This window comes from Pantherophis guttatus, chromosome 12, assembly GCF_059756535.1.
Source record: "Pantherophis guttatus breed Tessera chromosome 12, ASM5975653v1, whole genome shotgun sequence".
Classification (NCBI taxonomy): Eukaryota; Metazoa; Chordata; class Lepidosauria; order Squamata; family Colubridae; genus Pantherophis; species Pantherophis guttatus.
In genome coordinates, this window is record NC_142074.1 from 21244633 (window position 1) to 21272276 (window position 27644).

The 27644-nt window shown below is 44.3% G+C and overlaps 1 protein-coding gene across 3 annotated transcripts; it reads left to right on the plus strand.

Moving 5' to 3' along the window:
• The first annotated feature begins 3769 nt into the window (after positions 1 to 3769).
• On the plus strand, positions 3770 to 27595 carry LAMP2 (lysosome associated membrane protein 2). Of its 3 annotated transcripts, none has more exons than XM_060681651.2 (9): positions 3770 to 4017; positions 9185 to 9300; positions 10461 to 10671; positions 12240 to 12401; positions 13934 to 14145; positions 16338 to 16457; positions 17997 to 18066; positions 19109 to 19276; positions 27302 to 27595. In XM_060681651.2, exons 1-9 carry the CDS (start codon positions 3843 to 3845, stop codon positions 27439 to 27441), a joined length of 1374 nt encoding a protein of 457 aa, XP_060537634.1. In that variant the 5' UTR covers positions 3770 to 3842; the 3' UTR covers positions 27442 to 27595. The 3 variants fall into 3 exon arrangements, with proteins under 3 accessions (XP_060537634.1, XP_060537635.1, XP_060537633.1); XM_060681652.2 differs by lacking the exon at positions 27302 to 27595 and adding an exon at positions 25285 to 25951; XM_060681650.2 differs by lacking the exon at positions 27302 to 27595 and adding an exon at positions 21380 to 23086.
• Positions 27596 to 27644: the final 49 nt, after the last annotated feature.

The window sequence follows — 27644 nt, forward strand, 5'->3', positions numbered from 1 at the left end:
TGGATTGAAACTTTATTCAGACGTTAAGCCACCTTCTCCCTTCCTGGCACAGACCTCCAGTGGAAATATTTAGCCATCCATGGCCTCCCTAACCCGGTCATCTTGAAAATGAATATTTCCTGCCTAAGAGTGACATTTAAGTACGAGCGTCTGTCTACCTTTCATGTAAGCTAGTTTAGCAAGCCATCTTGCTGGTACATCTGTGCCTGGGAACTCAGGGAGACAAGCATTCCTCACAGAAATTGGGTTTTTTTTAAAAAAAAACCTTTTCTCCAATCATCAAGTGATGCTGGGTTTTTTTTTTCCTCCCTTAAAGAGACTCTGTAAAAAGGAGAAATGTTCATAGTCAGTCCACCGAATCGTTTTCCCTAAGTGATGCTGAATAATACCTATTTTTTTCAGCCATATCGGCCAGCAACTTTTCTTTCTGCTGGCATCATGTGCCTGCTTTATGGAGCCATAAAAATATTTATAATAGATATGTATATAAAAATCAACATTTCCCCCCGCCCCCAACTAGGGGCTAAAGCAGAGACCCACAGCTTGTATGGACATAAATTTTTAAAATCTTTTTTTTTTTCCTGTTGCATGCAGTTTATAGCAGCCTCCTTTGTATGAAATCGGAATTTCTGTTGATTTTAGTTTGAAGGTTTTTTAACAACAAAAAACTTTATAGCCAACAAAATGATTGTTTTTTTTGCTGATTTACATTTAAGTGACCACATGGTTTCAAAATTAATGGCAAAGGTGTTGTACAAAATTATTTGTTCTATAGTATACACAAAGGTGCCAAAGTACGCAATAGTTAATTTAAAGAAAATAGACAATTGTTAACGTTACTTTAGCTGTGGTTTTATTTACCTTTATTCATCATTCAGATGCTCATTTTATCCGTCTAATGTGTGCCCCATTTCTGTGTGTTTAAACGTGTGCTCCTGTCTTCGATTTCTCCAAAACGCAAAACATTTTGTCTTTCTAATTTTCTTCAAAATAAAATGTAGTTTTGTTTGGGGGGGGGGGGTGTCTCTTTTTTTTTTGGTTTTGTGCATTGGAAAAATACCACTTTTACTTTTAGTGACTTCATATATATATATATATATATATATATATATATATATATATATATGTATATATATATATATATATATATATATATATATATATATATATATATATATATATATATATATATATATATTCAAAAGAACATCTCCTCCACCTCCCTAAATGTTTAAAACTCTAAAAGAGTCCAGCAGCATTCAAAAATGTAATATACTTTTTTGTATAAACACATTCTTTGGAAAGAATAATCTTTGCAACGGGTGGAGGGAGGGAACAGACAGCAGTGGGAGGGGAAAAAGAAAATAATCCTGTTTCTTTGAAGAAGCCACTTCAGTAGGCTATTTAAGATTGTGCTTGTTTATTGCATAGAAGTGTTCTATTTACACAGGTCTGCAAAGAGGACATGTCCGCATTAATTCCTTCAATGCAAATAAAATACCAAAACCTGAAACAATTTTCAAAATGCTTCATAAGTAAAAGTGGATGGGGTACAGAGAGTCTCTTTGGTAAATAATGTAAATACATGTCCTTTAAAAAGAGTGAGTCTGTTATCTAGGTATTTTGTGTCATTTAATAAATAATAAACAGTTTTGTGTTGCTAAAGTCTTCCTCAGTCGTGTGTGGGATGGAAAGAGCTTATGACGATGATGCGTCTCTGGTTGACATCGAGTTACTTCCTCTCCTTAAAACAAAAAAAAACTCACGATAGGCTTACGACCGCAACTGAGCTCAAAACGTAAGTTGCTAAGTCAGGCCTCTGTCAAGTGAGCTTTGTCCCATTTTACGACTTTTCTTGCCACAGTTGTTGAGTTAGCAATCCGGTTGTTAAGTGAATCTGTCTTCCCCGTTGACTTCGCTTGTCGGAAGCTCAGAATTGAATGGTTAGAATAACCGAGTCGGAAGGGCCCTTGGAGGTCTTCTAGTCCAACCCCCCTCTCAAGCAGGAAACCCTATCCCATTTCGGACAGATGGTTGTCCAATCTCTTCATTAAAAACTTCCAGTGTTGGGAGTCGCAAAAAGGAGATCACGTGACCCCAGGACCCTACAACCGTCATAAATATGTGTTTCAATTTTTGATCACGTTGTTTTGACCTAGGCTTCCCCAACAGCACGAAGCTGAGTCCTCGTTCCCGATAAATCCCTTTTATTTAATTTACGGTGAATTCCTTTCCAGCAGTCTTTCCCAAAGTTTTTCAAGATAGTTTACAATTACCAAGTGGCCAGGCCGATATCTTTCAGACGAGGCAATACTTGGCAAGAATGCAGTAATGAACTAACTTGTCTCCTTCAAACTCCACTCCCCTGTAGCTCCTCTTTTATTCCCTCTGGGAGGGGCCATTCGTCGTCCACCTGTGGCCTTACTCCCAAGTCGACTTTTGTTCTTTAGCTGTTCCCTTCGTCTGGCAACTCTGCGCATGCGCACACCGGGAACAGGCTCCAGCTGTTCGTCTGCCTCCCTGATGTCTGACTCCAAAAGCAGCTGATAACTGGCCCCCTCTCTGCCTCCATGTTCCTCCTCAACCTCCTCACTGTCCGAATCTGCTGCCGGATCCGCTGGCGGGCCACAACAAACGTAAGCATGGGGACGTGGCAACGGTCCTAAGTGTGAAAAACAATCACAAGTCACTTGATCAGTGTCGTCGTAACTTTGAATGGTCACTAAAGCAAACTGTTGCAAGTCAAGAACTATTAGGCTGGTTAAGTGCTTTAGGAAGTTGGAATTTTGCCTTTCACTAACTGGGAAGGAAGTTGTGTTTTTTGGCACAAACGAAAAGACACAGGCAGTTTTTCCTTATGGCCTAATTTTCACCCCTTCTTCAATTGCATCATGTGGTTTTTAACTTGGGTATAGGGTCCACCTGGAAAAAGAACATGGTGGCTCAGTGGATACGACGCTGAGCTTGTCAATCGAATGATCGGCAGTTCAGCGGTTCGAATCCCTAGTGCCACGTGATGGGGTGAGCTCCCGTTACTTGTCCCAGCTTCTGCCAACCTAGCAGTTTGAAAGCATGGCATTGGTTGAGTTGCCATCTCAGCCTATGCAGAGCAATGCTGCCTGGCAAGGTTGCAAATAGGAGCCCTGGTAGTGCAGCAGACTAAAGCACTGTTATTAACACCAGCTGCCTGCAATTACTGCAAGTTCAAATCCCGCCAGGCTCAAGGTTGACTCAGCCTTCCATCCTTTCTAAGGTAGGTAAAATGAGGACCCAGATTGTGGGGGCAATAAGCTGACTTTGTATAAATATATACAAAAGTATGAAGGCTATTGCTTAACGCACTGTAAGCCGTCCTGAGTCTTCGGAGAAGGGTGGCATATAAATCAAATTAAAAAAAAAAATAGCGAAGTCTCGTCATTAGCATCGTCTTGCAAATGGCCCTTCCTTGATCTCACGCAATGGGAAACTCTCTGCAACTTGTAAATGCTGAAGGCTATTCCCGAGAAGAAGAAAAAAAACACCTGGCTCATTTAATAACTTTGATGCTTTGTTTTTGGCTGTGTTTTTTTTTTTTTGTTTGTTTGTTTTTGACGTCTTGTTTTTGCAAGCGGGGCGAATTTAGGAGAAAGAAAACAACACAAATAAAAAGTTGACGGCTCCCCCACACCCTTCTTTTGTGATGAAAGCCTCACCGCCCCGCCCGCCTCTTATTACGGCAGAAAGCCCGGCCGTGAACCGCAAGGTCCACGCAAGGCGGAGCCGCGCCGCGATTGGTCGGCGCCGGCCGAGAGGCTCCTCCTTTATCTCCCGCGGGGCCACGCCCCCCCCCCTGCCTTTGCCATATGACCGGCTTGGGCGGCTGGGTGAGTTTCTCGGCTCGTCTCGCTGCCTCGATCCGTTCCGTGGCTGCTGCTGCTGGTTCCCTTCGCCGCTTCGGCATGGAACCGCCTCGGCTTCGCTTCCGACCGCCCTTCTACGGCTGTCTTCTCCTCCTGCCCCTGCTGCTCGACGGCCTGGGTGAGAGCCTGGGGGGGGGAAGGTTTTTTTTGGGGGGTGGGCTGCCCTGGGAATACAATAAGAGGGGTGACACCCCCCCAAAAGGTGGAAGGAGCATTCGGGGAGGGGGGTATCCAATGGGGAAGGGGGGAGGTGCCCGAGGGTCTCTTGGAAGGAGTTTTTTTGGGGGGTGGGCTGCCCTGGGAATATGATAAGAGGGGTGACACCCCCCCCAAAAGGTGGAGGGAGCATTCGGGGAGGGGGGTATCCAATGGGGAAGGGGGGAGGTGCCCGAGGGTCTCTTGGAAGGAGTTTTTTTGGGGGGTGGGCTGCCCTGGGAATATGATAAGAGGGGTGACACCCCCCCCAAAAGGTGGAGGGAGCATTCGGGGAGGGGGGTATCCAATGGGGAAGGGGGGAGGTGCCCGAGGGTCTCTTGGAAGGAGTTTTTTTGGGGGGTGGGCTGCCCTGGGAATATGATAAGAGGGGTGACACCCCCCCCAAAAGGTGGAGGGAGCATTCGGGGAGGGGGGTATCCAATGGGGAAGGGGGGAGGTGCCCGAGGGTCTCTTGGAAGGAGTTTTTTTGGGGGGTGGGCTGCCCTGGGAATATGATAAGAGGGGTGACACCCCCCCCAAAAGGTGGAGGGAGCATTCGGGGAGGGGGGTATCCAATGGGGAAGGGGGGAGGTGTCCGAGGGTCTCTTGGAAGGAGTTTTTTGGGGGGCTGGACTGCCCTGGGAATAAGATAAGGGGGTGACACCCCCCCCAAAAGGTGGAGGGAGCATTCGGGGAGGGGGGTATCCAATGGGGAAGGGGTGGAAGCAGCCCGAGGGTCTCTTGGAAGCAATTTTTGGGTGGTTGGGCTGCCCTAGGAATGCGATAAGTGGGTAACACCCCCCCCAAAGGTGGAGGGAGCATTCATGGAGGGGGAGGTCTCCCATGAGAGGGAGGGTGGAAGTGGCTGAGGGTCTCTTGGAAGCACCCCCCAAAATAGGGGACCTGCTTGGGGGTACCCCAAAGGTGGAGAAAGGTTGCTTGGAAGGGGGGAAGGGAGATGGAGAATTCAGGCATCCCCCCAAAAAGATTTGAGGATGGAAACAGAGAGCAAAGGAGGAGGGAGTCCCTTAAAAATGGGGGAGCTGAAGTTGCCAACAGGAGTAGGCACACTTTAAAAGTGGGGGTGAAGCTTTAAAAGGGATGGTGAAAGACCCCCCAAATTTGGTGGGTCGATGCGTGGAATGGGCGGTGGAGGCCCCCTCAAATTTGGGGGTGGTGGTAGAAGGGAATGGAGGAGGGCTCTCCTGAAAGTGGGTTGGCACACTCTAAAAGTGGAGGGTGCCGGGGAGCCCCCCAAATGTAGTGAGTGGATGCAACTGGAATAGGGCTGTAGAGGATTCATGGGTGCCCCTTTCCCTGAATTTGAGGTGGAGAAGTCAGAGGGCAACGCCTAGAAGAAAAGTCTAGTAAAATGCAACTTAGACACCCCAAAAGTTGAGGTTGTTTGGACTTCATCTTCCAGATGAGTTGATGGTTGGAAGTGAAGAGAATGGAGGCTTCGGTGGTGCGTCCTTAAAAGTTCAGGAGAAGGGGAGGGGAGATCCCATGAAAAGCAGGGAAGCTTCTAAGATGCCTTCATAGCGAAAAGATTGGATGAAGTTGCATCTGAAGTGGGATGTTAGCAATTGCATTGACCCCCTCACAAAGGAGGAGTTGAACAATGGATGTTAGAGGAGAAACCCCTCCAAAAAGCTTGGAAGAGAAGATTAAGAAGATCAAGGACACACAATATTCTTGGCCACAAGATGTTACAGAACGATAGTTTTCTTCTTTTGAATGGTTGGTTCCACTTCCAAGCTCCATTGAAGCCCTGGAATTTCTTATCTCCTTTCTAAACTCCAAACCTGGTCCAACCTTGGGTAGTTTTTGGGGGATTAGCCAAGAGAAGTCAGGTGCTCTTACTCATCTGAATTATTACAAGCTCAGGGAAATTATACTGTACATACTAAGGCAGCCTTACTCAATCTGGCATCCTCCACTTAGGCTGAAAAGCAAGTATAGCTGCCAGCGAATGAAGAAGAAGATAAAGGTAGATTTCTGCTGACTTGCTCTTGTCTTCTTCTGGCTGATATTTTTCAGCTCCCCAGTTGAGCAGAGACTTTTCTTGTGGTCTCCCAGATCCAAATGTTGACTTGGTTGACTTTGCTAAGAGGTCTGCCCAGTAAATTGAGTATGTCAAACTTTGGTGGTCTTCAAAAATCACAAGTAGGGAGAAAGCTGGAATGAGCCTTGTTAAAAAAGAGAAAAGAGGTATTTCTAGATTACTTCTCAGAGGTTGGAGAAGAAAAAAGGCAAAACTCTGGCTTGGATGGGAGTAAAGAGGCTCTTCTGTATCCAGCAGGGGTCAACTTTTGTGACTTGTGTAAACAGGGCTGTTGTTTGTGACTAGCTGTGACATCATCAACAATTAAAATCCCTCAGTAGCTTACAATCTCTCCATGTTGTAGAAACTCAGCCTTTGATTTTTATTGGATTCTGGATCCTGCAGCCATTTATGATCCAGTTGTCAACCAGAAATCCAGAGAGGATTCCCTGTCCTCAAAGTGGGATCTGATCCATCCTTGGATGAGTTCTCACAAAGCTATTAAAACACGGAGGTTCCTGAGACTCATCCAGATCTTTTGAAGTTTTAAGGGCATGGGAACCACAATTCTTCAGCCAGTGTTAGTGGGACGTGTTTCTGGGATTTCACCTCCCAACAGATTTTGAGCAGGCTAGATTAATGTAGGCGGAAATCAGTTTTCTGGGCTTGTGGGTTCATGTATGACAATCATGGTGACATAATAAATGTGTTGCGTAGGGCTTGAAAGGCACTTGGTACAGTGATGGAGGCACCAGGCCACAGATGGAGATATCATAAATTTGAGTCCACTTTAGGCACAACACCAGCTGGGCAACCTTGGGCCTGTCCTTTTCTCTCAGCCCTTGGAAGGAGGCAATGGCACAAACCACTTCTGAAAAACTTTGGCAAGAAAATTGTAGGGATTTGTCCTGGCAATCTCCAAGAATCAGAGATGAACGAAAGAGAGAGAGAGAGAGAGAGAGAGAGAAGGAAAGGAAAATGAATGAATGAATGAAAGAATGAATGAATGAAATAATAAATGAATGAAATAATAAATGGCTGATCTTTACATATAGAATAACTGTCTTGCTTGCGGTTTAGGGAAAGGGGTATCGTGCCAGTTACATTTTTTGTTGTTGAGTTTTGTAGTAGAATTGGAAAGAATTTGGTCTCTGCATGAGTTCCTGTTCTGGCCTAGTTGTTTTGCCATTCAAACTCTGGCATCTTCATCCGTTTCTTGCAATTTCAGTGCTTCTAGCCTTCCGCACAGATACAGCTGTCATTTCTGTCTCAAACAAGCTTTTTTTTTTTAAGTTGCTCTTATTATATTTGTGTGTTAGATGGGGAAATGTAATTTGCAAACTGCACATCACATCCAATTTGAAAAGGGGGGGGGACCGCATCATTAAAAGATGAGTTTAATTAGGAGGGAAGGACATTCGGTTGCAGAGGTTTAACTGCTGTTAAACCAGCATTTAAACCTGTTTGTTCAGCATCGTGTCATGAGTTTTCTCTGGGAAAGACAAGCTGGGACACGTCTTATGTGTTGCAATTACACCAAAAATTTACTACCATACTGGAGTGACATCCAGTTAATATTAAGTATTGGGTGGCAGAAATAAAATGGGTTTGGGAGACTTCTAAAGTATGCACGTGCCCTTGGATTTTCCATCCCACCCTCCAAGAAATGGTGAGAATGCATATATTTGTTTCTATAATAGCATCTTCATCAGCAGTGTTTTTTTCATAGTTAATGAAGCGTGGGTGTTTTATTCATCAGTCTAGATAAAAATCAGTTTTAAACCAGAATGACTGAAAAATAATTAAGGATGTGGAATTTTCTTTCTGAAGTTTTTTTTTTTTTCATTAACAAGCGGCTAGTTTTACTCCTGTGTTCAAACATAATTATAATCTGAATACTAAGAGAAATGAATTTTACGAAGAAAGATGATCACGACTCTGTAAAAACTCGGCTTTTATTCTTTCTTGCAATTCATACATAATCATGTAACACCTATATTTAAATGTAAATTAAAACATTCAGATTTTTTTCCTCCCCACCACCAGAAATATCCTCAAAGACCGACTCTGATCTCAGATTTAAAATATCTGAGGAATAGATTGGGTCTATGTTGTAAAATTTGCTTTTTGCACAATTAATCTCTGAGAAGCAGAAAAGCCCAGAAATTGTTTTCCTCTATAAATTCTGAGCTGTTTGTTGAATGTGAATCTTCTATGGGAATAAATAAAAATTGAATAATTGCTAAATATAAAAATGATCTGAATGAACAACAGAACAACAGAGTTGAAAGGGACCTCGGAGGTCTTCCAGTCCAACCCCCTGCTCAAGTAGGAGACCCTATACCCGTGATGGCACGTGTGCCACAGGTGGCATGTGGAGCCATTTCTGCGGGCACGCGAGCTGTTGCCATACCTCAGCTCCAGCCCGCATGCGCGTGCCGGCCAACTGATTTTCAGCTGGCCCCACTCACGCTGCACCTTCCCTCCCAGGAGTTTCCACACGGCCCGTTTTGGATGCCAGGGCTCATGTGGAGGCTCTGGGAGGCCGTTTGTGGCCTCCAGGGGGGCAGGGAAGGCCGTTTTTGCCCTCCCCAGGCTCCAGGAAAGCCTCTGGAGCCTGGGGAGGCTGAAAAACGGGCCTACCGGAAAGTCTGGAAACGGGCCGTTTCTGGCCTCCGGAGGCTTCCTGGTGGCCTGCTAGGCCCAAAACAGGATACTGGGGGCGGTGTCATGCACACATGTGCAGGGGAGTGTGGGGGACACGCATGTGCAGGGTGACGGGGTGCGGGGGGGCATTGAATTATGGGTGTGGGCACGCGCGTTATCACACGCGCATGATTTCGGCACCCGAGGGAAAAAAGGTTCGCCATCGCTGCCCTATAGCATTCTCTTCTTAAAAGCCTTCAGGTGATGGAGCAACCACAATTTCTGAAGGCAAACCGTTCTACTGCTTAATTGTTCTCAAGTGAAATCGATTAAACTGCAGGGTGGCGGGACGTTCTGTCACGAATTGTATCACTGGCTTACTGGGCGAACCATATTCTAGTTGTTTTCCAGACCTACGCGGTAGATTTGGAGGTGAAAGATGACTCTAACGTGTCTTGCCTGTTTGCGAAATGGATGGTGAAATTCTCGATAACCTACGAAGGAACCGATGAATCTGTAAGCATGCCTGGTTTATTTATCTGTTTGTTTCCCGGTATTTAAGCTAGCGGTGGGCAATATGGAGGAACCTCTGCATCCTGAAAACACAAGCATCTCCAACAAATCCTGTCTGAAATTTGTTTAAATAACCGAGAAGACCTTTGGATTTAATTCCAAAAGGCCTCTGGGGGAGAGAGCAGGTGTGCGACAGCACCTGCCAGGATGGCAGTCCTTTAAACAGCCGTATCTTCTTCTGGGTCTCTGTGCTTAAAAAGCAACAGCTGCTTTAAAGGGCTTCTAAGAAGTGCTCCCCGCGTGCTTGCAAAACACCTTTTCACTCGTCCTTAAAAACCCACTGAGTAAGGAAAGGTTTGACTTTAAAATTCATGCCATATTTTTTTGTCATATTAACAAAATGACAAGAGTTGGAAGGGACCCTTAGTGGTCTTCTAGTCCAACCCCCTGCTCAAGCAGGAGACCCCCATACCATGTCAGACAAATGGTTGTCTTCTTAAAAGCCTCCAGTGATGGAGCAGTCACAATTTCAGAAGGCAAAGCTATTCCACTAGTTTGTTGTTCCAACTGTCAAGAAATTTCTCCTGAGTTCTAGTTCACTTCTCTCCTTGGTTAGTTTCCACCCGTTGCTTCTTGTCCTGCCTTCTGGACCCTCAAATATTAGAAGACGGCTATCATCTCATGTCACCGCTTAAGAGAGGGGGTGGTCGGTGGCTAAGATGCTGAGCTTGTCGATCGAAAGGTCGACAGTTCAGCGGTTCGAATCCCTAATGCAGCATAACGGGGTGAGCTCCCGTTCCTTGTCCCGGTTTCTGTCAACCTAGCAGTTCGAAAGCACGTAAAAAAATGCAAGTAGAAAAATAGGGACCACCTTTGGTGGGAAGGTAACAGCGTTCCATGCGCCTTTGGTGTTGAGTCATGCCGGCCACATGACCACGGAGATGTCTTCGGACAGCGCTGGCTCTTTGGCTTTGAAACGGAGATGAGCACCGCCCTCTAGAGTCGGGAACGACTAGTACGCATGTGTGAGGGGAACCTTTATTTTTATCATTTCGTCACTCAACACAATGTTTGAACGTGGATGCTTTCCAGCGAGAGTTCATCGGTGGTCTCGCGCACATTCGGCTTAAAAAACTCCTGCTTGGTTTGAAATCTTTTTTCAGAAAACAGCTACGTTTATGCTCCCGGAAAACCTGAGCTACATCGGAACCTCTTGTGGGAATGAGACCTCGGGCCCTGTCCTTTCTATTGAGTTTGGGGACGGGAATTCTTGGACCATCCGTTTTACAAAGACCAAAGACACTTATCAAGGAGTCATCACCTTTGTCTATAACACCGGAGACTCGACGTTCTTTCCGGATGCTAAAAGGAAAGGTAGGTGTGGGGGGACTTCAGGTTGCTTCGGTTCAGGGGTGGGCTGCTGGGGGTTCACAGGGATTTGGGAGAACCTAAGATTCTGTGCAGTTTGGAGAACCCCCAAATCACATTCCTGTCTGGTCCCATCTACCCTGCCCCTCCCAGGAGTCTCCACGTGGCCTGTTTTGGATACAGGTAAGTGCAGGGCACGTGCGGATACCCAGAGCCTCCGTGATGACATCTGGGTGAGTGGGAGGAGCCTCCTGCCACTGCTGCTACCAGCTCGCTCAAACTGGTAGAAACCCACTACTGATTACTGAGGATTATGGACTGTCCCATAACAATCCCGAAAGGGGAGAATTGGGTGTCTTAATGTAGCACAAAGCGCTCAGTTTATGAGGAAGAGGTTTTGTCATGAGGGGAAAAAAAAACAGGTGGTTGCATTTCCGCCCTCTTGAGCTTATTGCAAAAACCCGAACATGGCAAGATTCTCTTGCAAAACCCCCACGTCTTACTCTTCGACTTCCAGGTTGTTTTACTTATTGCTGTGGTTTGCCTCTCCCTGCAAATTTAAACTGGCCTGGCCTGAAAGAGAATTTTCTCATTTTATATGCCATGAAGAGGGCAGAGCTCAGTTGAGCAAGACTGAGTGGGCACTTAATTCTTCTTGATCCTCATTTTATACATAAGACGCCACTTTGGCTGTTTCTCCCGAGTGAGCTAAAAGCGCTTTCCTCCTTCCTTCCCTTAACAGCTCTTTGCCACGGATCTGGATAGAAAGTCATTTCCTCTGTCTGGATTGATCTTGTCACATTAATTGGAGTCTGATGACTGGATTGCAAGCCCTGATTGCTAGCTTGCTTCAAATGGGTGCCATTGTCTTTCTCAGCCTCCGGGTATCCTGCAAGGAATTTTATCCGAAAGGGACACGGTGGCTCAGTGGCTAAGGCGCTGAGCTTGTCGATCAGAAGGTCGGCAGTTCAGCAGTTCAAATCTCTAGTGCCGCATAATGGGGCGAGCTCCCGTAACTTGTCCCAGCTTCTGCCAACCTAGCAGTTCGAAAGCACATAAAAAATGCAAGTAGAAAAATAGGGACCACCTTTGGTGGGAAGGTAACAGCGTTCCGTGCACCTTTGGCATTTAGTCATGCCGGCCACATGACCATGGAGACGTCTTGGGGGAGCATTGGCTGGCTCTTCGGCTTTGAAACGGAGATGAGCATCGCCCCCTAGAGTCAGGAACGACTAGCACGCATGTGCAAGGGGAACCTTTATCCATACCTTAAACCAAAGGTGCTTTTCCAAAAGGCAACTGGACTTTCTTGGGGGGAGGGGTTTCCTGGAAAACGTTTCGCTTCTCAATGAAGAAGTTGCTTCAGTTCAGAAGAAGTTCACTGAAGTTTATTGGAGAAACTTCTTGGATGAGAAGCGAAACATTTTCAGAGGGGAAAAAAACAAGAAAACCCAATTGCCTTTTGGAAAAGTGCTTTTGGGGCAACCACGAGCTGGATGGTTGAGAATCTCCGTAGACATTTAAGGTTTCTATATTTGCAAGTTTTGGACCCAAACCTGTTGATTTCTTTACAGAACGAATAACCATTGTGGCCAATTTTCCTGCCAACCCAATTCCGCTAAACACGGCGTTTAGTTGTGGCACTGAGGACACGGTGAAAAGTGGTGATGTCACCCAGACGTTCCAGAGTGTAACTCTGCAAGCTTTCCTTCAAGATGGACGCTTGAGTAGCCAGAGTGAGTAGCTCAAGAGTACTCGACGGTTTTGCAAACTGGCCAGCGCCCACGTTTGAAAAAGTAAACAGTTCCTGTCCTGAGAATCAAGACTTTTGAGTTGGACACTCCTGAATAGGTGGTACTTTCTAGCCAGAGACGTGTTACCATAAAGCAGGGGTGGGGAACGATGGCCCTTTTATGACTTGTGGGCTTCAACTCCCAGAATTCCTGAGCCCAGCTATTCTGGCTTAGGAATTCTGGGAGTTGAAGTCCACAAGTCATAAAGGAGCCATCATTCCCCACTCTGCTTTAAAGGCTGCATTTATGGGACTGATATCAGTGACATGGGTTGGCCCCACCATGAGCTACCTGAGACAGTCACCTCGAGCAGAAGAAGAGAGGAGATAGCAGCAAGGTGTCAGAGAAGAGAGCCACCTGCGACAAGACCTGTTTCTTCTAAGATAGGTTGTGATTTTGAGATACACGGAAGTTCCATTGATGTTACTAAAGAAATATTCAACTGTCATCCTCTAGGGTGGCATGCAGAAGGGTCAACACCTTCTCACCCTAGAGATCTTGGATTGGCCATGTCTATGGTGTTGGCTCCTGGGATGATATTTTCATAATCCTTTTTTAGATGACTCGCCTGGTCTAGAGACAGGGGTGGGCTGCTGGGGGTTCGTAGAGGTTCGGGAGAACCTCTAGCTAAGATTCTGTGCAGTTCCGAGAACCCCCACATCCCACTCCTGGCTGGCCCTGCCCACCCTGCCCCACCCCTCCCAGGAGTCCCCACGCGGCCCGTTTTGGATGCAGGTAAATGCAGAGCGTGTGAAGAGGCTCAGGGAGGGTGAAAAACGGGCCTACCAGAAGCTTAGGAAGGCCGGAAACGGGTCCTGGGGAGGCCGTTTTTGCCCTCCCGGAGGCTCAAACAAAACCTCCAGACCCCGGGGAGGGCAAAAACACCGCCCCCGCCACCATTGTGCAGGAGTCCAACTAGGCCACGCCTACCCAGCAACCTGGCAGAGAACCCCTTGCTAAAATTTTTGAAGCCCACCCCTGTTTGTAGACACCCATGAAAACGTTGCAATATAATTCAACATCCAGAATTTGTAACTTTCCTGAACGTTTGACTTCAGTTCCCATAATCCCCAGCAGGTTTTTCCAAAGTTTGTAGAAACTACAGTAGGTTCAGGGCCTCCAATGGGAAAAATGCTGGGTTTGGTAGTATACAAGTAGGCCTCATCTTACAACTATTTGTTTAGTGACCACTCGAAGCTGTAATGGCAGTGAAAAAAGTGACCTACGACCAGATTCACTTAGCACCCGTATTGTTAATAAAATTGTAGTCATTCACTTAACAACTGTGGTAAGAAAAGGCCGTCACACGGGAGCGAAACTCGCTTAGCAGCTGTCTCACATAAGAACAGATATTTCGAGCTCAGTTGTGGTCGTAAGTTGAAGATTACCTGTACTGTGCCGGATACAAATTTAAGGGTTTTCCAGAACTGGCTCCTGTTTCAAATTACTCTGTTTTCCCTCTCTCTCCCACCCAGAAACTCTGTGTGATAATGACATGACAGCTACTATTCCTGGGGCCAGCAAATCCGGCAACACTGGCACCGCAGAGTTAAATGCCACAGAAACGCCATCTTCTCCCACCATCCAACCAGAGGAGAAACCTGCCTCAGGAAGCTACACGGTCAAAACTGGCCCGGTTACCTGCATTTTGGCAAACATGGGTTTGCAGCTGAACGTCACCCAACAGGTTTAACAGATAATACTGTCTTGGTTATTCCTTCGCCGTTGTGAAGTGTTGTGTCTCACAGCTGTTTTGACCCGGCTCCCCAAACACGACAAGCCCTCTGATGTGAACTCAAAAGATTCCTTTAATTAGAAGCAACCCCGGCAAAAAGTTTCTCTCACAGGCTAACAAGTCCATCCAGCCGGAAGATGAATAGTTCTCTGCTACATCTATTCGTCTCCGGCCCCTGCCTTTTATCCTGAGAGTTAGGATGGGGCCTCGTTAGCAGCAGTGGCTCTTCCTTCCCAAGGATCAGCCCATAGATTTCCACTCTTCTCCTCTCCTCTGCCTTCTGCGTAGCTGTGGGTCAGGCACTGGACCCAGCTGTTCCTCCTCCTCTCCATCAGCCACCTCCAGACCTGGGGGCTGTTGACTCTCCATCTGAGGGCTGACGGATGGCCCAGGCTCCGCCTCTCTCTCTCTCTCTCTCTCTCTCTCTCTCTCTCTCTCTCTCTCTCTCTCTCTCTCTCTCTCTCTCTCTCTCTCTTTCCCTCTCCCTCTCCCTTCCTCCCTCCCCCCCCCCCCCTCTCTCTCTCTCTCTCTCAGCTCCATTCCTTCTTTCCCCCCCTCGGAACTCCCAGGTTGCCCTGATGCTGTCCCTGACTCGCACACCTCCTTTTCTGATATGGCTGCTGGAGAGGGTGGCAGCCAACAGGCCACAACAACAGTGTTGATGCTAATGGTGTCTACCACAAGGAGACACAGAAGCTGGTAATGTCTGGGCTGATTTTAATTTTCATGAGGATGTGGCTGAAGTTGGGTGGTAAAAATGCTGAATATTGCTTTAGGGGCGTGTGGGCTTTTCTCCTTTTTATGCTAAAGTTAGAGAGAAAAGTTAGAAAAGGAATATGGAAAACTTTAGTTCTATGCCTAGGAAGCAACTCAAAAACTCATTTTAACCTAGCCTTGGATATCTGCACTAAAAGAAGACTTAAATGATAAAAACTTAGCATTCTCAGTTGCCAAGAGAATCCTTGCTCTGACTTGACCCTTAAGAGAAGAGATATAGATATGTAAAAACTACTAAAAAATGGATTTTTCAACCCTTTTTTCCTTCCGCTTACCATCCCTGCTTGGTTAAAAGACGATCAGGCCAGAGCAGGGAGTTAACTCGTAAAGGATTGCTAATGAATTCCCTTTTGTTTTAAATTACGCGTTTACCGATTGGTTTTGCTTATTGCACACAAGCCAGAGTTGCAGTTCAGGTTAAGCATGTAAAGTTATTAAACGCACAAATAAAAAGAGCTTTGGTTTTTTTTTGGCTGTCCAGCTCTCCAGTAGAGGGAGCATAGATTCCCCAAATCTTGTCTGGAATGGCGGTAAATCCTGATTCCTTGAGACTATAAGGCGCCTTGCTGATTAATTATGGATTAATTATAGAAGAATAAATTTCTTTTAGATCAGTAAGCAAAAACAGCAGCGGCTTTGAGGAACACCCTCCTTTTAAAGATGACTTCTATATTTTTTTTCTCCAGGAAAAAGATTCTTTTTTTTTTTCCCCTCAGCTAAATTTGAGTTCATTTTTTTAAAAAGTTGGCCGGGTTGATATTTTAATGAATCTTTATGTTGACGTGCTTCGTTTCTTGGTTCTGATATTGTTCCTAACCATCGTTGCACCTTTTTAAATAAAGATGGGATGTGAGTTTTGGAAGAGATTTTGAGTTCCCCAGATGTCTGTGGAGATTCTCAGTCATACAAGATCATGGTTGTCCCAAAGGTGGTTTTTTTTTTCCAAGAGGCAACTGGACTTTCTGGTTTTTGTTTGAGATGTTTCGCTTGTCATCCAAGAAGCTGAGTTCCCCAGAGCAAGGGTCTCCAACCTTGGCAACCTTAAGACTTATGGACTTCAACTCCCAGAATTCCTTTCCTGGGAGGAAAGCTGGCTGAAGAATTCTGGGAGTTGAAGTCCACAAGTCTTAAAGTTGTTAAGGTTGGGACCCCTGTCCTAGAGGCCAAATATTTTTGGTGGGGCTTCCCACCTGTGAGAGGTGTGTGCAGTGTGAGACACAATCATCCCGCTTCTGTTTGTCAACCAGGTTGAAGATAATTTTGTGAGCTTCAAAGCGTGAAGATATTTGTGGGTAGGGATAAAAGACGCAGAAGAAACTCAGCTTTGAAAGGGCGCTGAAATGCTTCTGGGTTTTTTTCCCCCCCAGATTCCCACGATAATCAACTTCAATCCAAACAGCACAGTGGCCTCTGGTAATTGTGGCAAGACAACTGCCGTGCTTCGGTTGAGTGACGGTAACACTAAGGTTGATTTCCTCTTTGCTGTGGTAAGTAGCAATAGCACTTGGACTTATATCCCGCTTCACAGTGCTTTACAGCCCTCTCTAAGCGGTTTACAGAGTCAGCCTATTGCCCCCAACAATCTGGGTCCTCATTTTACCCACCTCGGAAGGATGGAAGGCTGAGTCAACCTTGAACTGGTCAGGATCGAACTCCTGGCAGTGGGTAGAGTTAGTCTGCAATACTGCATTCTAACAAGGAAGGGAAGGGAAGGGAAGGGAAGGGAAGGGAAGGGAAGGAAAGGAAAGGAAAGGAAAGGAAAGGAAAGGAAAGGAAAGGAAAGGAAAGGAAAGGAAAGGAAAGGAAAGGAAAGGAAAGGAAAGGAAAGAAGGAAAGGAAAGGAAAGGAAAGGAAAGGAAAGGAAAGGAAAGGAAAGGAAAGGAAAATAGCCATAGCCCTTCAACTTATATACTGCTTTACAGTGCTTTACAGCCCTCTCTAATATTGCCCCCAACAATTTGGGTCCTCATTTTACCCACCTCGGAAGGATAGAAGGGTGAGTCAAGCTTGACTCTGGTGAGATTCGAACTGCCAAATTGCAGGGAGCCGGCAGTCAGCAGAAGTAGTCTGCAGTACTGCACTCTGACCACTGTGCCACCGGGGATCACCACCGGGGCATGTACCAATTGATGTGCCGACTTTATTTATTTAGTTGGTATTTCCCCCTGCGAGTTGATTCACCTTTTCCTGATAGAACAAGAAATCTCTGCAAGAGAAAGTAGGGAAACCTTTTCGGTTGTGTTGGGGGAAGCAAAGAGGTTCCAACCGGCTTCTTCCAGAATTATTGCTCCAGCCTTAAATGCAGCCACTGCGGGTTCATTTTACAGTCAGAAAAAGGGCCCGTCTCTCAAAATTGGATCGCTTTCATTAAGTCATGAATTAACAGCCTGTTGCAGTATCAGATTACACCCAGAAGGACGGAGATATCCAATGGGGACTTCAGTCTGTTAGGCATTCATTACATGCTACTTCCATGCTAAAAGGCCCTTGAGTGAGTGACACCAAACTGTCATTTTTTCATGGAACAAAAGGGAGGAAAAATGATTTGGTGCATTCATTAAATTGCACTGAAACAAACATGCAATTGATTTTTTTTTCCCCTGCTCTGCTGATACTTCCCAGAGATTTAAGGTTGCCATGATCCTCCCTCTCCCCCAGATTAAATAAAATAAAATTGTACGGTATGTTTGTGCTGTTAGGAGTGGTGCGGTGGTATAGAGGTGGAGCTCTCGCCTCACAATCAGGAGGCTGTGAGTTCGATCCTAGGTAGAGGCAGATATTTCTCTCTCTGGGCACCATGAGAATTTATCTGCTGAACAAAACTCCGCATCGGCGACAGGAATAGCATCCGGCCAGTAAACGCTCTGCTAACTCCATTCCGTTGCCCAGACTCCACCCCGCAAGGGATTATGGGGTCGTTAAATGGGGATGGTGATATTCGTGCTGTTAGGTTTCCCCTGAAAAGTATTCTCGGTAAAATTATGTCCGTTGTATATGTGTTAACCGGGTTTCATTTTGTGAAACAGAAAAATTCTACCTCTTCGGAAAAATTCTATCTGAAAGGAGTGGATATCAGTATGACGGAATCGCTAAACGGTAAGTGAGGTGTCCTCAACTTACAACCGTTCATTCGGTGACCGAAGTTACAGCAGCATTGGAAAAAAGAAGGGACTTATGACCGTTTTTCACACTTATGACTGCTGCAGCATCTCCATGGTCGTGGGATCAAAATTCGGGCATTTGGCAAATGACTCTATTTATGATGGTCACCTGATCCCCTTTTAGGCGACCTTCTGACCAGCAGTGTCAACGGGGAAGTCAGATTCACTTAACAACCAGGTTCCTAACTTAACAACTACAACGGTTCACTTAATAAACCAGAAATGCATAATCCTTCTCTTGCAAAACAGGGTATGGTAAAATATAGCTTCCGCTATTGTATAAAGAAAGCAGGTGGTTAAATTAGATATATAGAGAGCCACTTTGATCTAGAAGTTAAGGTACCAAGCTAGAGAGCCAGAGACTGTGAATTCTAGTCTCGCCTTAGACATGAAAGCCAGCTGGGTGACTTTGAGCCAATCACCAGGAGACAGTGAATTCTAGTCTCGCCTTAGACATGAAAGCTGGCTGGGTGAGTTTGGGATCAATCCAGGGGTGAAATCCAGCAGCTTCTGACAGGTTCTGGAGAACCGGTAGCAGAAATTTTGAGCAGTTCGGAGAACCGGTAGTGAAAATTTGGAGTGGTTCAGTGAACTGGCTGGCCCCAGAGTGGGGTGGGAATGGAGATTTTGCAGTATCCTTGCCCCAGAAGTGGGGAGGGAATGGGGATTTTGCAGTTTCCTTCCCCAGGAGTGGGGAGGGAATGGAGATTTTGCAGTATCCTTCCTTTGCCATGCCCACCAAGCCACGCCCACAGAACCGGTAGTAAAAAAAAATTTGGATTTCACCACTGGACCAATCCTCTCTCAGTCCAGCTCACCTGACAGGGTGGTTATGGTGGGGAAAATAGGAGGAAGGAGTATTTGATTTGATTTTTCTGCCTTTTAATTGTTTATTTAAAAAAAGACGGGATATAATTTTTAAAATAAATAAAAATAAACTGTCATCCAAGCTCACCTACCATCTTGTTCCTCTTCAGCTACCTTTTTGGCCTCAAATCACACCCTCAACAACTGGGAAACCACCATGGGGAACTCATACCTGTGCCGAAAAGAAGAATCGATCTTTGTGAGCCCTGGCTATAAAGTCAACATCTTCGATTTAAAGATCCAGCCATTTGAAGTGGAAGAAGGGCAATTTTCAGCAGGTAAGAGAGAAAAGCCAAGGGAGATTTAGGACTCTTCCATCTAAAGATTCAAGAGACAAATGTCTATGGAGATTCTCAAGTCATCCAATGTCATGGTGGTTCTAAAGGTCCTTTTTTTTTTTTTTTCTTCAAGAGGCAACTGGATTTTCTGGTTTTTTCTTTAAAGATGTTTCTCTTTCTCATCCAAGAAGCTTCTTGAGCTCTGGCCGGATGGTGAGGAATGGAAGGATTTATATTCCTTGCAAACAGCTGGTCATTTGCATTCTTTTATCAAATCGTTGAGGCCACTTGGAGGTTTATCTGTGTCCTCAGGGTCAACCTCAGTGGTGCAAATGGGTACGGAGCCTTCTTGCAATGGCTGAAAGGACTGTGTTGTAGAGTGGAGATAGATAATGCGGTATCCTTCCCCCTCTGTTGAGAGAGGGGCTGTTCAATTTTGACCTAGATGGCCTCTTTGACCCCTCTTTCAAGCCAGCAGTCCTCTCTATCCAAAAGAGCGGCCTTTGTCTTTTAAACGCAGAATCTTGTCCGGATAGTTGTTTGTTTGTTTGTTCTCCTCTGTTGTGCCATGCGTTTATTTCATTCTCCACCATCCGGTCAGAGCTGAAGAAGCTTCTTGGATGAGAAGCGAAATGTCTTCAAAGAAAGACTAAAAAGTCCAATTGCCTCTTGAAAAAAGCACCTTTGGAACATCGAAGGGACAATCAATTAAATGTGGAAACACCTAGTCCTCAGCTTACAACCAAAACTGGAGCCAGAATTTCTCTTGCTAAAGGAGGTTGTTAAAGAGAGTCATGTCCGAGAGTCATGTCCGACTGACTTTGCTTGTCAGAAGCCTCCTCAGAAGGCCGCAAGTGGCCCTCACAAGACCCCAGGACACTGCAACCCTCATAAATACGTGGCGGTTGCCAAGCCCCCATATTTTGATCACATTCTGGGGATTCTGTGACAATCATAAGTGCAGTTCTAAGCCACTATTTTCCAAAGCGCAGTTGTAACTTCAAAATGGCTGCTGAAATAATGGCTGTAAATTCAGGATAGCCTCCAATCCCTGAACTGCATGACCCAGAATGCTAGAGAATAGATAAAAATCTAATGATAACAATAAGAGCTTATGCTGACAACAGCTTTGGAATATATCGAAAGAGGAGTGGATTCCGTAAAAGGGGAGAGAAACTGATATATCTCATTAAAACCGAAGCCGGTTCCTTTAAAAATCAAGATTTCTGCTGCGAAAAATACTTGGGTCTATTTGCAAAGAACTTTCAAGCTGATAGATACACTTATGTCCCACTTCTCAAAACAATGTTGAATATCTTTTTTAAAAAAAAAAACACTTAAGAACTTCTGACTCTTGAGCCTCTTAAAACAAATTTATCTTAAGATAAATATACTTTGTAAACGCTATAAAAGTAGCTTTGTGTTGAATTAAGTTTATTCTGTGTGTTTCATAATCATCTTTTTTGGAGCCAAAATTTTTCAGGTGATGAACAGGACTGAGAGAAGATTGACCTGAAGCCTGGATTGACCTCTTAATCTAAATTTTTGATATATATATATATATATCAATATACATATATATATATATATATATATATTAGTTGCATCACTTTTAAGCATTTATGTTAATTTTTAATCTAAAAGCTGGTAAATTGGCACGCAAGAAAGCCAGAATATTCCCAAGATACTTGTGGAAGCAACCCCGTAACTTAGAAAATGATGTCAGATTTCACGAGGTTTTGATGTCCTCATGATAAGAGCTTATAAAACTTCTAGCCAGAATGCCAACGTCTTAAGGGAGAAACCATGGTATTAAAACAAAATTTAATGAAGAATTCTGGTGGAATTTTAGCCATTTTGAGATTCTGGCCAGATTTCATTTCAGCCATTGGCAAAAGGCCATCTTGGCATCAAATTGGCCAGATGTTCTTTTTTTTTTTTTCTCAATTTCCACAGAAAATATTATGAAAGCATCTCTTAAGCTGGATTCGCTAACTTAGGTTTGTAACGTCTGCGTGAAGACTGACACTCTAGATTTCTCTTTTCAGCCAACGTCTTTTGATTTTTATTCTTTCTTTTTGTCACCCCATTTTTCATTTACAGCGGGAGAATGTTCGCTGGATGATGACACTGTTCTAATCCCAATTGTAGTTGGAGCTGCCCTTGCAGGCTTGGTTGTCATAATAGTAACCACTTATTTAATTGGCCGGAGGAAAACGTACGCCGGCTATCAAACCCTGTAGAGTCCAGCGTGACTGTTCTTCAATCTTAAAAGCCCGTTTACCACGTAGAAGCCAACTGTAAAATTTGGGACTCTATTTAAAAATGGGGGACTCCTCCTCCCCTGAAACACAGCCAACAATTGATCTCTAATTGTAATAAGGACTTTGCAAACTGCGTCGCAGTGCTTAGGAATGGCCAAACTCGACTCTGAAAAGAAACTTCAGCTTGAAATAGGGTTATGTCGAGCTGCACCCAGTCAGTCAATAAGTAATTTTTGAGAAGTGGGGTTGGTTTTAACCAGGCTCAATTTTAGGATGTTAAAGCAATAAGGGTGCAAAATCAAAGCATTTGCTAATGCTGTGTTGTGTGCAAACCAATGGTTAACCTGGGTGCTATAACGACTGTAACCTGGAAATCTAGGCCTACCTGCAAAGTTGTTTTCTTTCAGCTTATGATGCCAAACAAATCTGTTGGGTTAACTACTTCAGCCTGAGTAAGCTTAATTAATGCATTCTTTTTTTTTTCTCTCTCCACCAATTTGGTAGCAGTTTACTAATTCCAAAACTCCTCTTGGCTCTTTGAGACTTAAAATAACACAACAGCAACATTGGAGGAGTGGGTATATTCCTCTCTTTTGTGAACCAGGCGAAAAGAGTTCATTGCTCTCTTTTTAAACCAAACCATACAAAAATAGAACAAGAACATTGTTGTTTTAGGTAGCCTTAGTTTGTTTAGCAGATGTCCAAGGATTTTAATTCCTCTTTAGCTGAAGGTCTTACTTATGAGCTGGGTGCAAATAGAAGACAGGCGTTGTTAAAAATCCAGATTTTGCACTTTTTGCATTTGCAGCCATGTGTAAATGGAGTTGAGGATCTTAGTCTCAGAAAGTTCCTCCTTGAAGTGCCTGTAAAATTTTAGCGCGTAAATCCCCATTGTAAGCCTTCTTAACCAAAACAATGTGCAAACGGCTACTGTTTAAAGTTTTATTTTTGCCCCGGTAATAATGCAAAGTCCATGAAAGATTGCTAAGCCAATGTCATAGCAGTGAGCTTCTCTGCCACTTAAAACAATTCCAGAACTGGATCTTAAGGCACTTTTAGTCTACTAAAACTCCCGAGTTTACAAACAATTAAGTGAGCAGTAGCCCTATAAGGATGCATATTCTAAAAAAACATAGTCCTGTCCTTCCTTCATTTAATATCTTGCTTTTCTCCTCAATGTGCAACCGTAAGTAAGGTTGCACTTAAATCGCTCTTGTATTACTCTTTTTGTGGATTCAACAGCTTTTTGTGTATTATTATTATACCAGTTAGTATATTTGTGAAATCATTATTTATATGCTACCGTAGATATTTAAAAAAACCGAACCAAGCGTGTAGTTTCACTTGAAAATATATCAATGCCTCTGTTGGATTTGCACCCAACTAAAAGTATGAACAATAGAGTAACCGGCCTGTGTCAATTTTGATAAATGTCTGCTTTTAACTGTTGGAGCAACTATGGTCTTTACTATGTTTGTATTTCTGTGTAGGAATTTGACTGTTTACACATAGTTCTCTAATAAAAACTCTTCTGTTCATGAGGAAATTTGGTGATGCTTAATTGAAAACCTTTCTCCAGAAATGTAGTCTTTTGCCCGGGTTTCAACTGGAATCTGAAGCAAACTCCCAATCTTTTAGCGCTCTGCATCATAAAATTGTTTATTATTATTATTATTTATTCTTATCTGTCGTGAGCTTCAGTTTAGCTAAGGCATCTTTTAATGTAAACCATTGGGTTTTTTTTTTCATACTTGGCAACTTTAAGAAGTGTGGACTTCAACTCCCAGAATCCTCCAGCCAACGTTCAGAAATTCTGGAAGTTGAAGTACATCTTAAAGAATTCTGGGAGTTGAAGTCCACACATCTTAAAGGTTGCCCTGGTTGAGATATACCTGTATAGGGAGTTAGTTCTTGTCACCTTCTTAACAAATTACACACAAATCTTCAACCAAGCACTGCCTCCTAATCAGGGAAGCCGCCAATACTGAAATTTAAACCATTGACAAGTCTGACTTCGTTAGAATTTCTGCTCCGTGATTGTAAGGTTGGAATTCACTAAACATCTGGCCTCCTCATCACCCAGGTGGCCAGGAGGAGGCCTTGTTGCAGATGTGGATGTGAGCCAGCTGCCAGGTCATTCCTATCATTTTGGACAGTAGGGGGCAGATGTGTATCAGCTGATCTCCACTATTGATAGAACGAGATTAGATCCTAGGAAGCCTGCCTTTAAAAGTTGTGGTGTTTTGTTGTGATCAATTTGAGCAAAGACAGAAGCTAGCTTTAAGCCTTTCTCAAGATAGACATATTAATACAAGGAAATGCTTTTCCTCCTCCTTGGTTTGTTCTGGTCTGGACCCCAGTCATAGATTTATAAGCAAGCACTCATTGGATAGTAGATAGATCAATAGTAAGGGACACAGTGGCTAAGACACTGAGCTTGTCGATCGAAAGGTCGGCAGTTCAACGGTTCGAATCCCTAGCGCCGCATAATGGGGTAAGTTCCCGTTACTTGTCCCAGCTTCTGCCAACCTAGCAGTTTGAAAGCAGGTAAAAAAATGCAAGTAGAAAAATAGGGACCACCTTTGGTGGGAAGGGAACAGCGTTCCATGTGCCTTTGGTGTTTAGTCATGCCGGCCACATGACCACGGAGACGTCTTCGGACAGCGCTGGCTCTTCGGCTTTGAAACGGAGGTGAGCACCGCCCCTAGAGTCAGGAACGACTAGCACATATGTGTGAGGAGAACCTTTACCTTTATTCATTGGCTATGAAAGGCCTGTGTTGTTGCACCCCCAATGAATTTTCAAACTCAATAAATTAAGATGTCTGGACTTCAGTTACCAGAATTTAGAATATACAGTTAATTTGGAGGTAAAAAAATATCTTTGCTCCAATGAAACTTACATTAACCAAGTAGAGATGGTGCTTCCATGCAGTGAGTCATATGGTCAGTTTAGTTGTAACTTAGTCTGTTGGGTGAAGCCAATAATTGGAGCTTAGTCTGCTCCTCATGATGAGAGCCACAAGCTAGAATTTGTTACCAAAGCAAATGGTGCTGGTTATTCGCCTAAATGGCTAAATAAATGGAAATTAAATTAGCCAAAGAGGAGGAAGATGGATTCATCGGGATGTCTAGAGATTTCCTGGAGATTTTGCTTTATCGGTTATGCTGCACAACGATTTCTTGAAGAAACCGCAGTGGCCCAGTTTATTATTAAAGCCATGATTTGGTTTCCCAACCACTATGGCTGGAGAGTTCCTGCTGGTGGAGGCCCTTGGGGAAGAAATATTGCTTCCTGGTTCTGATTTCCAGGTCCCCAGGAACATTTGGAGCAATGCGGTGGACAAGAGAAGTTGGCCTTTCCTTACTGAGTCTTGACAACAGCTCTTCCCAATGTGGACATCCTCCAAATTATGGCTCTTGAGGACCCATAATTCCAATCAGAAGTCATATTGGCTGGGAATTGAGTTTTATGTCTCTGGAGAGCATCTAGTTACCTTAACATGTTCCATAAACTTGGACTTTTGTTGAGGTCCCTAGGTTCTACAAGAAGCTCTCTCGGCCAAAGTGTCTCTGGGGGCTTTGCAAAGAGGGGAAGTCTGCTTTGCTTTGTTGTGTATGTTGTCAAAGCAACATGGGTGAGCTGCCTTTGGCATCTGCAGTTGGGCCAGAGGCCAGGATGATGTTCTCTTCCAACAAGTCAACTCACCTGCTTAACTCTCTTTATCACCCTTTCTCCATCCAGCTGAAGATTGCATCCCAGCGGTCGACAACATCTTTGTGCCACTCCTGCTGGCAATAGCCTTGGTAGGCTTAGTTTGGCTGGTGGTGATGGCATATTGTACCAAAATTCGGCATCGTGCTGGCTATAGACAGATCTAGAGGCGGAAAAACCGATGCAGGGTGAAGCCTTTTCAAACTGCCAAGGAGGAAGCATTTGTGGCCTGAAAGGTGTCATTTCTCACACGTGTTTGTTCTTTTCAAAAAAAAAAAAAATTGCACAAAAGAGCTGTTCTACTGACAGAAAGACGTTGAGGTTGACGGTTGTTGGATTGGCATCTTATTATGATAAGCTTAGAAGAGACGTCTTCTGAATTTGGATTTAAGCCAATAGAAGCGTAGAAAAGGACCTGCTCATTTTAAGGGGTGATTTAAATGTGGCCAACGCTGTATAACCTTAACATGTTCATAGCATCATTTTTTGTCGGGCTCCAAAAGGAAGAGAAAGAAGAATTACACTCAAGAAAAAAGAGATGCAGGGGGCATGCTTCTGAAATCTATTTTTTTTTTTTCGTTCTGTATACTGGTGCTTTGCCACCCTTGTGAAAAAGCATGTTGTTGAAACGGGGAGTTTTGTAAAATGCTGTTGTTCTCGCTTCTCTACAACTAAAGCATTTTTGAGGGTGTTGAAATACTGTATCCTGCATTTGTTTTCTCCGCTGCTTCAGTTCAGCCACCTCGCAAAGAAGCCAAACCAGAATTATATATATATATATATATATATATATATATCAGTGGTGGGTTACTACCGGTTCAACCCGGATCCGACGAACCGGTGGCGGCGGCAGGAGGCTCGGCCCGGACGCCTCTGTGCAAGCACAGAAGCATCGCGCATGCACAACTGCGAGTGAACCAGTAGCAACTGAAATTGAAACCCACTACTGATGTGTGTGTGTGTGTGTGTGTGTGTGTGTGTGTGTGTGTGTGTGTGTGTGTGTGTGTGTGGTGGGGGAGAGATGTTGACGGCTGGAACCAGAAAAGCATTGGCATTCCTAAATCAAGATCTTGACTCGGTGTAGACTTTGCCTGAAAAATCCGAACCCGATTTTTGAATCCAGCAGCTGGCTTCCCATGTGCGAAGCCACGGTTTATTGAAAAAGGCTACATGGTCATCGTCATCATCATAAACCAGCAACTTGGTTTAGCCACGTAGATCAGGCTGGGATGGGTGATTACCGATTCTGGACCTTGTCTTATCTATCTATCTTCCCACGAGGTCAGCTACCAAGAACTGCCAATTAGGAATTATGCAGGTTAAGAGCCTTGGTAGTACAGGGGTTTAAGGCACCCTGTTATTAAGCTGGTTATTAAGACCAGCTGCCTGCAATTACTGCAGGTTCGAATCTCGCCAAGGCTCAAGGTTGACTCAGCCTTCCATCCTTTCTAAGGTAGGTAAATTGAGGACCCAGTTGTGAGGGCAATAAGATGACTTTGTATAAATATACAAAAGGATGAAGGCTATTGCTTAATGCACTGTAAGCCGGCCTGAGTCTTCGGAGAAGGGCGGCATATAAATCAAATAAAAAAAAAAGAGAGAAGACTCCTCTAAATTAGTCCCGCCTGATAAGTTTTCATTTGGGAAATTCTGCAAACCAGGAAGAAAACTTAAGAGCCAAGTGGTTAAGAGCAGCCCACCGTAAATTAAATTTAAGAATATTACTACCGTGTTTCCCCCAAAATAAGACTGGGTCTTATAATAATTTTTTGCTCCAAAAGACGCACTATGGCTTATTTTCCTGCTAGGTCTTATTTTGGGGGGAAATACAGTACTAAACACCTCCGTCTGGTTGACGATCTTAACTGTGGCTTATATTTTGGGTAGGGCTTATATTAGGAGCATCCTGAAAAATCATGCTAGGCCTTATTTTCCGGTTGGGTCTTATTTTCAGGGAAACAGGGTATTTGCACTTTACCTGCCAATAGTTGCTTTGGTCACTAACTAACCCTCTGTCTCTTGTTTTCTCCCATCTTTATCTCTGCAGCTGAAGAATGTAAAAGCTCTGACATTCTCTATGTCATCCCTATTGTGCTGGGTGTGCTAACTGGTGTCTTGGCTATTCTTGGCTTTATCTTTTTCATGATTTCCAAACGCAAGCGTCAAGGGGATTATAATCCTGTGTAAATCTCCCTTCCCTTTTTCCCTTTTTCCCCTTCCCTTCCCTTCCCTTCCCCTCCTTCCTCCTCAGTCCATTTTCTTCCTTTTATTTCTCCCTCCGCATTTATGTGATACTCAGATGTTGTTTTTTTGAAAATTAAAAAAACCAAAAAAAAAACCTGTCCATGTTTCTGAGAGTATTTTGCACTTTGTGCTGTGGGATGAGCTAC

What these genes read in the sequence shown, in the direction of transcription:
- LAMP2 (XM_060681651.2), top strand. Translation starts at nt 3,843, where the DNA reads ATGACCGGCTTGGGCGGCTGGGTGAGTTTCTCGGCTCGTCTCGCTGCC. An exon ending in TGGACGCTTGAGTAGCCAGA is followed by an intron (nt 12,402 to 13,933) that starts GTGAGTAGCTCA and finishes TCTCCCACCCAG; the next exon opens with AAACTCTGTGTGATAATGAC. An exon ending in AGAAGGGCAATTTTCAGCAG is followed by an intron (nt 19,277 to 27,301) that starts GTAAGAGAGAAA and finishes TTATCTCTGCAG; the next exon opens with CTGAAGAATGTAAAAGCTCT.